The sequence below is a fragment of the Aplidium turbinatum genome, chromosome 8, assembly GCF_918807975.1.
Source record: "Aplidium turbinatum chromosome 8, kaAplTurb1.1, whole genome shotgun sequence".
NCBI classification, from domain to species: domain Eukaryota; kingdom Metazoa; phylum Chordata; class Ascidiacea; order Aplousobranchia; family Polyclinidae; genus Aplidium; species Aplidium turbinatum.
Genome location: NC_137479.1, coordinates 23,367,024 through 23,379,027, shown reverse-complemented (window position 1 = coordinate 23,379,027; position 12,004 = coordinate 23,367,024). Strand labels below are relative to the sequence as shown.

General features: G+C 39.0%; 1 protein-coding gene across 1 annotated transcript; it reads right to left on the bottom strand.

The window, feature by feature from the left end:
- Nucleotides 1–137: 137 nt before the first annotated feature.
- On the bottom strand, nt 138–10,400 carry LOC145776364 (RNA demethylase ALKBH5-like). The gene is made up of 9 exons (XM_082587760.1): nt 10,125–10,400; nt 7,943–8,091; nt 7,650–7,759; nt 3,033–3,161; nt 2,463–2,582; nt 1,793–1,873; nt 1,407–1,493; nt 970–1,108; nt 138–278 (listed from the first exon to the last, which is right to left on the bottom strand). Exons 1-9 carry the CDS (start codon nt 10,270–10,272, stop codon nt 180–182), a joined length of 1,062 nt encoding a protein of 353 aa, XP_082443886.1. The 5' UTR covers nt 10,273–10,400; the 3' UTR covers nt 138–179.
- Nucleotides 10,401–12,004: the final 1,604 nt, after the last annotated feature.

The following is a 12,004-nucleotide window of genomic DNA, read 5'->3' as shown; positions in this document are numbered from 1 at the left end:
TACAGCTAATTTTACAAGCCGGGTATTGTTAAAACAATGTTAAAAAGTTCAATAAAGAAAAAAATAAATATTGTATGGAGTTATGCAAAATGATCCTTTGTACAAAACAATCTCTAAAAACTGAGGTTTTGATCTGGACCACAGTGGTCAGGAATCGAACGCACGATGGCGCATAGCGTTCAAAGAAAGAAAGGTTTCGCTCGTTTGCGATTTGATCGTTGTACAATTGATTGTTTGGATTCCGCTTTCTCCGTCGCTTTTCGGTCATCTGTACGCTTCTGCAAAGAAACGATAATTATGAGATTGTAATAGATTGAGTTTCGTTTTTAGCGGCATGATCGCTAATTATTTTATAAATGTGAAATGGATTGTTCTATCTGCACGAGTGAAACCTTTTAAAAAGTCATACTGCAGTACGACGATAAACAGGGAAATAACAATACATGATACGTTTTACTGGTGCAAACTAAACTGAACCATCACAAGATGTATAAGGTGATAATCTGCTTTTATTCCGACGTTTCGTCAATCAGACACGAATGACTTCTTCAGCAATGGTTTTGCCATGCTAGACAGGTCGTCATTACCTGATCTAGCTCCCTGAAGAAGTCAGTCGTGACTGATTGACGAAACGTCGGAATAAAAACATACTATTACCATACATCATTGTGATAGTTCAGCTTAGTTTGCACCAGTAGAACGTATCATGTTATTTAACCAAATGCCTGGTGAGCATCCTCATTCAATTTTTAACAATAAACAGGAAAGTTACTGCAGTGAAGCTGAATTGTGCATTTCATGATGGGAAACACGGCGACATATTGCGAAACCACTGCTGCATTACATTCACACGTCGTTACAATTTATTACAACTCTTCTGGTGACTACCAAAGGACGCAAGCCATTTTATTTATCAAATGCTGTGATCAGTCTCTGTAACTACAAATCATCGTGCAGTGTATAAGCCACCTTAACGGGGGAGTCACTGCGAGAGGAATGACGCTTTGCTTCTCTCTTCCTTGCGTCACAGTCGCCTTCGCTCTTACGCGACCTTTTTCCATAATTCTCGTTGCTTGAAAGTTTCTTTACATCCATTGAAAGCCGTTTTCTGTAGAGTGCATAAAGATAACGTAACGTTACACCATTTGTTATATCTCTTTTACATAGCCAAAGCATTCCTATATCATTTGGAAGAACAAAGATGTTAGCTTGTTGTCCAAATGCCGGCATTCGCTGAAAGCAAAACAGCAGTTTTAAACTTCAATACTTTATCATATTTACAACTTGGCTGGGAATAGAATAGCTCTTCCACACTTCGCAACACCACAGCTTCGTTACAGTTGCAAAGAGATTGCTTGACTGGGTGACCAAAAATGACAAAGAAATGTAAGTGTCATGGGAGCTACCTGTGCGAGCCTGAGGATGAGTGAAGCAGAGAATGATGCCTGGTTAGTGGATCATCATCTCCATCTCGGGGAGCATCGGTGAAGGTTCTACAATATTAATCATAAGGATGAAAAAACCTAATTTGCGATCACAAACAACATAAAACTGATGCAAACAATCATCGGTGAAGACATAATAGATTTAAAACAACAAAAAACACAAGACTACGAGAAGTTCCTGCACCAGCTGTTACAAATGAGAATCAAGAGCAGACATATCATGCGTATATAGGTCGCCATGCCGTATACTTACCTCCTGCAATGTTGGGTACGTGTTTTGTCAGTATCGACTGCAAATGTAGTATTTACACGACAAACTTGTTCAAATCAAACAGGCCAATTTTCACCTTCTCAATATAATGACCGCTCGTCTTGCTTTGATGTCCTGGGGGCGCACACAATGTGTGATGGAGTCGGCGGCGTAACCTCTAAACGCAACATTAATTATTTCATCGTCTTAAATCAAACTTTAAGGGGCTGTTCAGATATAGGACGTCGCGCCCTTCCTTGCATTTATTTCCCACTGTTCCTTGTCCCACACCAAGAACGTCAAATAATAATAATAATCATGCTTTTATTTGCGCCCATTGCGATAACATACAGTACACTGCGATCACAGATGCGATACAACAGACGACAGGAAGCAGCGAAGTGACATATAGTCTTAGAGTCAGCTGCTCCCCTTATTTTTGGCTTGCCTTTAAGTGTCTTTCGCCGAGACACAGCCGCGTGCTCTGGAGCGGTGTCGAACCCACGTCCTTTCGAACGTCGCGCAGACGTTCTTACCACTCGGCTACACAGCCGACGAATGGTATTTAAACGGCTAAATAGCCACAGTGTTTAAATTAAAAGCATACAGATGAAATAAAAAAAATGACTGTTTAAAGAATGTGTATCATTTCACTCAGTGTTGTAGTTAATACAGAAAACAACTTATACGTATTTCATAACAAGCCCAAAACTTTCTAGCAGGCCATACAGAAATACATTTTTGTACAAAAGTATCGGCAAACTCACGAAATACTGGTGGCAACCCCTCGCTCGAGAGGAAGACAAACCACAGGATCTGAGACTCGAATCGGCTTGAAGGTAAACCTGCAGCCAAACGACAGTGCTGCTGTGCTAAAGAATGAAACACTGCAACAAACAATAACCGTATTTTATGTTGTGCACACTGCGACAACATGCAGCACAGTGCGATCACAGATGCGCTACAACAAGAAGCAGCGAAGTGACAAGTTAATCTTCGAGTCATCTCTTCTTTTGGCATGCCATTAAGTGTCTTTGCCGCGACACAGCCGCGTGCTTTAAAGCGATGTCAAACCCACGTCCTTTCGAACGTCGAGAAGACGTTCTCACCACTCGGCCACACAGCCAACGAATCAATTTTGATAGTTAAGGATTTGATTCAGGTCTTAGCAAGCGCTGGCAAGCAGTCCGTTTCAAAAACACTATTCATCACTTGAGTAAATACACTAAAAAGCATCACACTACTGATGACATATCACTTTGAAGTACTTTGAACAAAATGAGCGACTTTAATACTGGTTGATAAAAGTCAATGTTATGTAAAGCATCCGCACCAACCTTACAATAGGTCGCTCAAATATGTGTGCTGGGTCTACATGGGAAACAATGCAACCTCCAGGATAATAATCGTTTATCACAGCAGAGGTAATCCAATTGCGTTTGATCATCCCGGAGTCTTCGAGAGGTCTGAAAGACAATCATTGGAACAACTGCAGTAAAATCAACATAAAATGCCTTTACAGTTTGTTTTTTTTTTGTATCTAGTCTTTATGTCTGTTATCTAGTTATCTAGTTATCTAGTCTGTTATCTAGTCTTTATGCCTGGTAATTGAAGATTTAGATCAAGTGTACAAGAAGGCAAGGAAGCAAATCTTCATGTCCATCGTCAGGCATGCCATTAAGTATCCTGCAAAACTTACAGCCGCATGCTCTTGAGCTGTGTCATACCGGCGCTCTTTTGAGCTTCGCTTCAGAGCTGTCACAATTCAGCTAATAGTCATGTAGAATTTGGTCTAAAAATGGGTCGACCTAGAAAAAATTCTTATAAAGACATATGATATATCGTTGGAAAGATAATTTTATCAGCTTTTCACTGATGGGTTTTGTCATTTTTTTTACTTTGGGGAAAAAAAATTACGACCAAAAACGTGCCAGAGGGGTAAAAATTGAAATTAGGAAAAAAAAATTAACATAAGAATATTTATTTTCTTATCTTTCCTGTAATGGGTGAACAAAAGGTTAGAAACTTATGAATTATCAACAGAAAAGCAAGATATAGATGCAAAAGGTATAAATGAAAATAGAATTATAGGCTACATCTGTTTCAGGGGGTAAGAGTGAGCACGGGGGGGGGGACCAGTAAAGCTGTCGTTGTTCATTATAACTTTATTATGTTATAGTTTACTTACTACGGTTAGTGTGATACATTGTAGATAGATTCAAGTCAAGAAGAAACAGCAATTTGTGTTAAGTGTCTATCGGACTGGTGATTCACTGTGTCATGTTGGAGCTTATTTTTGCGAGAGTGATAGTAGCCTACCACACACCCTATGGACCTTATAATTTGGTCATGCTTTGAAAATGGATTGTGAAACGCTGGTTGCAATGGAGAAAAATAGAGAAAATGGCCATATTACAATTATTTCATGCATCGATACATCATGTCGTAATTTCTTGAGAAACCATGCGAGATCCAAGAAACGTCCAGCCTCAAGCAATGAACAATTCAGTAGCAAGACAGTATCGACCAGGTCAGATCAACAGTCGTTCGACTTTAAAAAGCAGTGTTTTTACTGTAGATATACAGTAGTTATATGTTTGATGAACGCACCCTGATCGAAATAAATTTGAAGAGGTGCGGACAAAATCGTCAGGAATATATTACGTAACACTTGCTTTGTGCCAAAGTAGAGACGGTAAACTTGTTAAAACAGTTCAGAAACGACTGCTTAGTGCACACGACCTGGTGGTTGCTGAAGCCAGATACCATGTATACCATGCAGAACAAGGTTTGAAAATCCTGCTTAGTATTCAACACCTGGTCGTCCAACATCCATTGAAAAAATGACATTGTTTAATACTGCATGTAAAAAAAATGGAACATGATATGGACTTGTACACCGTTGTCAGTATAAGATTGGAATCATGATATGATTACAGAATGTCACACAAACCGTATTGTTTTTCATATTTACTTTCAGGAGGACCTTCACAATCGCTTTATTGATCTTCTCTGGAGCGCAGCTTAAATCTTCAAGAAGTCACCCTCCAGGTGGTGGATACATGAGTGCGAAAACAACATCGCAATCTAAGCCAAAGTCTGTTGTAACCATGTTACCGGTGATCGACTTACACGCCACAGATTTAACAGCTTAACACTCGTTTCTATCGTTTGTGGTTGAACAGTGCCAAAAACTGAATGTCCGAATGGCATATGTAACCTTCGACCAACAGCTTCATGTAAAAGCATATGACATAGAGTCATCAAAGAACATGAGCGTATTTGTTCGATTGGGCGGCTTTCACCAGCTTATGAGTTTTCTGGGATCAATGGGTTCTTTTATGGAAGGAAGTGGCTTAAGAGCTCTTGAGACAGCATACGCTCCTGTAACTGTAGGTAGGGCACATGTTTAGTGGGAAGGCAGTTTCCCGCGCTGTTCGAGATCATCTGTTATGCGCAACAGCTATTCTGTCCCTTATGTTGGAAGAATTTTGGAGTGAGTTGACGCCCGGAGAGCAGACTGCCTTGGAGAAATTGTATGACTCAGACAGTCCTTCTGATCGTAATAATGATAACATTGGGCATAAGATGATGGCATTTTTCACCGATAAAAAGGAGCAGTTCACAAGAGAATCATGTACATCAGCTCTGTGGTTGAGCTATGTTAATTACGTTTCAGTTGTGCTGGAGTTTATTCAAGCAGAGAGAACAAGCAACTGGTTACTACACATTTCTGCGTCAAACAGCATGCTGAAGCTATTTGCTGCCACAGGTCACAACAATTATGCAAAAACATGTCGCCTGTATCTTTAAACAGTTGCTGAATTGGAAACAAGTCCCCCAGATGTCTACCGTACCAGCAATTTATGTACGGAAATCACACCGTCAGGCGTTCTAACAAACAATGGGCAGAATTCTGAACTGATTTGTCTATTAAACAGATTCTCATGAACTCTTTAAAAGGAAAAGGCGTAGTCATCGGCAAGGGCACCACCGATAATGTATTAAGGGTGTGGAATAAAACCATGCACAGGTGTGCAGAAGTGACAGATGCACTCAGTACAGTCTCATCATTGTCAAATTCTGATGATAAACACAAAGAGGCATTTGCTGGAAAAATCAAACGTGATAATGATGATTTTAAAAAAGTACAATCCTGGTTTCGTTCACATAATCCGTTGGAGTTCAGCTTATGGCTCTAGACTCAGGGTTGATTGATAACAACAACAGTGTGACCTGTGACCGATCTGAGGAGATAGGGGCATTTATCCAAATTGAACTTGATGATAAAACCTTTACTAATTGTTCCTTCAAGAGGAAGAAGCAAATAAGTGCTATAGGCTACAGAGCCTTTATGCCAGTCTAAAAATTGGTCATGATACTATCACCATTGATCCATTAGTAGCCTACTCTTTTTGAGATTGGTTGTTGTCATAGAAAGCCAGAAAACGAAATTGCAGACTACCGGTACTTTTTCTACAAGTTATCACCGTACCCAATGTCACTGTTCAAAGATGGAGTTTTACGAACTGCGCAAAAATCAAAACTGAAGTCATACATCTTGCACAAAGTTGAAATGACAAAAGAACCTGACGAGTAAGATGGTATGGACATGTGATAAGGAGGGAGGAAGGAAGTTTTCTTAGAAAGGCACTAGATCTAAAGGTGGATGGGAAGAGGAAACGCGGTCGTCCAAGAAGAACGTGGAAACAACAAGTGAAGAATGAGTTTAAAAAAGTCGGACTGAAGGAGGAATATGCAAGGGACAGGGTGAAATGGAGAAAAGGGATTAAGACAATTGCTGCGCGGAAACAATCGGCCACCCCCACTAGTGGGGAACGAACCGACGATGGATTATGATGATACCCTATGAAATGGCACTTAAACTAAAACCTTCTTCACTACGTCCTAGATGGCTTTTATGTGTTGCTTTCCTTGCTTGTAAAAGAAAAACCTTTTGTTTCGGTGAAATCTATCCTGTTATCTCCGTCTCGGTCAATTTTTACTCCCTTACACGTGTGATAAATACCTCCTAATTAGGTTATGTTTTATATTTTTGCTTTCTGATTGTTAGTTTGCTTTGTTGATAGTAATATTCCAATTTATGGTGTTGTATTCCGTTACAAAGGTAACGTATTCTAACTTACAATTGTATTATAATATTGAGCAAATTAGTGTTTTACCCCCCTGGCACGTTTTTGACCGCAACCTTTTTCCCCAATGTAAAAAAAAATGACAAATCCCATCATTGAAAAGCTGATAAAATTATCTTTCCAGCAATATATCATACGTCTTTATAAGAATTTTTTCTAGGTTGACCGAAAATTCTACAGGACTATAAGCAGCTGACAGTTAAATCAACTACATAATTTATATACGGTAGCAGTCAAACCCAGAAATGGGTTAGCCCACAAGGAATTGAGAAACTTTCCCAGTGGGCCTGTCAGATGACCAACAGCCTGTACTACAAGGATCTATAGATAGAAATACGAGCAGTCGAGCACTTTCAACCGAAGTATACCCACTTTCACCGCTTTAAGAAAATGCCTTAATAATCTTCTTAAATAAAAATAATGCGATACAAGTGGACGGAAATACAGGTTAATTCACTTTTTTAATCCGTTCATGATCAAACATTGGGAGCAAGTCCTTCAGGCGCTGACAGATAGGCACCGGTCAAATAGGCGCGCACACTGTGGCGTCAGGATATTTAGATGCGGAGCACTGTGGCGCCGTTCCTTTATGTGCTATTCCTAGTAAAGTTTGCAGATTGTATCAGCTCAGCTTTGTAAAACCTAGTCGGGGTTTTGACGGAAAACTAAATTACTCTTCACTTTGGGCTGGTATTTTTCAAAGATAAACTAATTACTGCTGGAGACAAACCAAAGCACCACTAGTTTTAATCATTCTATATTTAAACTATAGTAAAAAATACTTGATAAAAGACTACTTACTTAACCAAAAGTCTAAATATCCAGTTAGGAATGGGATCAACAACACCTTTCTGATATAATCGTTCTTGACCTGGCCCTTTTTGCTTCATTTGCTTGCCGTATGTATAACCCTGATAATGAATCATATTAGTTTTATAAGTCTGTTACTTCAGAGGTAGACCAACAATAAATCTAAAAGTTGCAATGGGAATGATTGCTTAACTTACACCCAAAATTTCATTTCAGTTTTTCTGTTTGTCATAAAATAACTCAACAACGTTTTTTAAGAATGTGTGGAAACAAAATCATCATACCTCTCCAAAAAAATATTTGACCCGGAGTGGAGCTCTATCCACAGTTTGTTTTTTATACATGTTCTGCTCTGCATTATGAACAACTTCATCGATGCGGTCTTCAATTTCTCTTGAGTCTGCAGCACTGAACAATCTTCTCTGTTCAATACCTAAAGTTTTTAAACTTAAAATCACCTTTTCTACATTATATTTATGGTTGTTATTTTGTATGATACCGTACTATTTTGTTACAAGTTAAAGCAGTTTTTATTTAGCCATGAGAATGTTGTTGCATTGGTGGGCTGTGAGGTATTCTCTTTGAAGCTGGGTTACTAGGCATTCCAATGTAAGACAGTGGACTGATTTGGGGGTGTTTCATATTTTGGACAGTTTGGTTGAGTTGTCATCCCCAATCGGCAAAAGTTGTCATTTGTCTATGATGACGACAGGCAGTACTACAGTATGACACACATAGCGTCAGAGGTGGGCAGTAGCGCGCTACTTTTTTGGTAAAAGTAGCGGTAGCGGCGCTACTTTTTAGTTGGAGTAGCGGCTGCAGTAGCGGCGCTATTTTTATTCCAAAGTAGCGGTAGCGAGAGAGGCGCTACTTTTTTTCAGTCGCACTCCCGCTACCCGCTAATTTTTAATTTAAATTGAAAAAAATGCTTGTTTTTTTGCAATACTGGCGTGGTCAAGCAGCTATATAATCGGCTTGGTTGCAAAGTTTCGGTCTTCTAGCTGACGTCAACTTCTTCGGCGATTATCTCCGTGTGATGAAGCCTATCTGTCAGGCTTTAGACATTCTCCAGGGCGAGTCCAAGGCATAGGCCTATTACGGAGTCTTGTTTCCAACCATCACAATTTGCGGGAAGAAGTTGACCAAGATCAGTGATCTTGTGACCTGTGAGGAGTTGAAAGCGAAAGTCCTTGAAGGGGTGACGAAACAATTCAATAAGTGCTTTAACAACATGAAATGCGTTATGGCATCATGTCTTCATCCCTCCTTCAAGACGTCGTGGCTACAATTTCTGCACTAGGCCTACGTTTCCACAAATGATGCTGACGCACTGCGAGAAAAAGTCAAGACAGGTGTAATTCGACTGTTGCGGGAGACATCAAGTCAGGTTGATACCGACAAGAGTGACACCGATGTATTTTTTGGAGTGTTTGCGCCATCTCATGAAACGTCGGTGCAGAAGGAAGCAACATTGTGGACGCCTTTTTTCGGATAAGAGCAAGCCCTTGAGCTTTTCGAATACCGAGTTAAAACATCTGTTTATTAAATACAACACCCCCACTCCTTCCAGTGCTGCGGTGGAGAGACTTTTCTCTGTTGGAAAAGATGTGCTTAAGCGAAAGCGGGCGACTTAGTGACTCTCATTTTGAAATGCTCGTGTTTTTAAAAGATACGTAACAATAAATTTCCCTTAGAATGTGTTTTCTATAACGACGTTAAAATGACAGCGTAAACGAATGATAATAATCGTTTTCAATGTCATTTTTGCATCACTATAGGGACTTGAGTGTTTCCTAGTGTCATTTTAGACAAAAGTAGCGGTAGCGCGCGCTACTTTGGCCCGAGTAGCGGTAGCGGGTAGCGCGCTACTTTTGTAAATTGGTAGCGGTAGCACGCGCTATTTTGGCCCAAGTAGCGGTAGCGGGTAGCGCGCTACTTTAAAAGTAGCGGGTGCCCAGTGCCCACCGCTGCATAGCATCAATTACAATACAGCATAAAAAAGACACTTGTCATCATGCCACCTTCCGTATTTTGGTATGCCAGTAGGATTTTTCCAAAGCATAGCAGCATACTCTCAATGAGGTTAAACAAAACAACCTTCACTGCACTGGTTAGATATCTTTCCTACACAGAAGAAAGATGAAACAAAAAGCCAAAGGATAAAAAACGGTGGTGATTGAAAGTGGATGTAGGCCTAGGCCTACAGATAAACAAAGCAATAAAAAAGTTAGTGAGCACAATTATTATCAAGATGTCAACCACATCACACAAATGCACAATACAGTATGGTATGGTAGGCTAGTTAGTATATGTACCTTTTTGACAATAAAGTAGAAAAAATTGTTTATAGAAATATTAAAAAAACAATTTAAATGTAAATTACTTGTGTCCATGTATATTGTATACTGTATATTTCACAACTTAGTTTGTAAAATTTTGTAAATAATAAGATGTACGGTACCCAACCTGAACAAACATTCTTTATTTCTTCTTCAGAGCCATATGATATAAATTGTTCAGTGTAATCGTTGCTTTTAGCATCTTTATACCTTTTCTGCTTCAAGTCACGTGGTGTTTTAATAGTTGTAAAAACATCCACAATGTCAGTGCTCATTTCTAAGTAATAGTGTTTCTTCCCACAAAAGGTGCCGAGACAAGGTGTACAGTAGTACACTAGAAATTCATAGCTTTCACAGCATATCAAAATAGCAGTATTGTTGATTCATACTTTTGATTACCAATAGCACTGAAGTAGACAAGTATATACATACAAGTTTTGATATATAAAATTGCAAAACCTCAATAATCTTACTATTCCTAACTTAGGCAAGACTTTAGTGTATAAAATAATTCAAATTATCAGTCATAAATCCCATAAACACAATTAGGCTACAATGAGGCGATCTTTAAAAGAGAGTTTGATTGATGATGGAAATCTTTAGCAATGGACTGAAAAACCTTCTTTTAAAGCGTAATCCTGGCAAGTTTACATACGATACTTGAACTATGATTGCTTCAATCTGATTTCTCGACATATTGCACAGCCAAACTGAAATGTTTGGCAATTGGCAGGCACAGCTGGGGGTATATACAAGTGCTGAGACTTGCAACCCTTGCGAACTGCAACCCTGGCTTTAGTTTACTTCACTGCTAAAATTACACCCCTCCCTGGTGTGCTGCAGTGCTATTGCAAAGAAGAAGTTGCAACTTTCTGTATTTGTTTTTGCATCCCAATTGATTTAGATTCGTATAAGAAAACTTTTCTGTAAGAGAATTGCAGTTTCTCCATTTTACTCTGCTACATTTTCATCAAATAAAAAGCTTGCTATTAGTAGATCGCTTTTTGTTTAATGCGTTTTAGATTGACAGTTTCAAAGTTCAATTTGTAAAAATGCATAGGTATGTGAGTGTGACGCCATCCGCACTTTAATTAGAAACTTTGCTGCACAAGGCTTTCGTTTTCATTCAATAGGTAGAGGTACCACTGAGGATAAAAACAGTTCAGTTTTCAATACGTTTGCTGAACAGGAGTTAGTGTTCACAATTTGTGTTCTTTGCTTTTACTGTGAATGTGATTCAAAACCACTTTCTGCACCTCTGCTATGTTTGATATACAGTATATTGTTTTTCGTTGTGACGGTCAGAAATAAAAACAAACTGAACTGCACTTGAAAATTTTTGTTTTTGATGAATTTACTTTGCACTGCAAAGCTTGCAGGAAATTTTCCATTTTGAAAAAGTGAAGCGGCTGACTCTAAAAGTTAGTTAGAAACTCCATCATTTTTTGTGCATCAAATACTTGCAAACATTTACTTGACTAGGGCGCCGTGAGTGTTCATAAGTTTTTATAAGGTACCGTCTGGAAGAAAGTTGGTGAAGGAAGCAAGCCTAAACCATAAAATCATAAACATTTTATGATCATTTTTTCTGGGACATTTTGTTCCAGCGACAAAAATTTGCAAATACTTACGGAGAGCAGATAAAAGGCACATGATCATTCATAACAAAAACGAAACGTCACAAAGACGTCATGTGGTTTCTGAAATTCTGATTAGGCCGTATTTAGAACTGTGTTGCCAAATTTGAAGTAAAAATTGGAACAAAAGCAACAGAGAGCTGCGACACGCCGACACCAAGCGGGAGGATCATTTTTTTAAAATTACTATGCTTTTAAATGTGAAGAAACTGTTGTTTAGAATTAAACCAGTAAATTAAGGGTTGGTAAAACGACAAAAAGACTGTGGAAATTTTTCGCTGTGTTGGGCAATATGGGCATGGTCAAAAGCAATTGTTTGCATCTGGCAACACTAACATTGATCAGATCATGGATGGACAGGACAATAAAA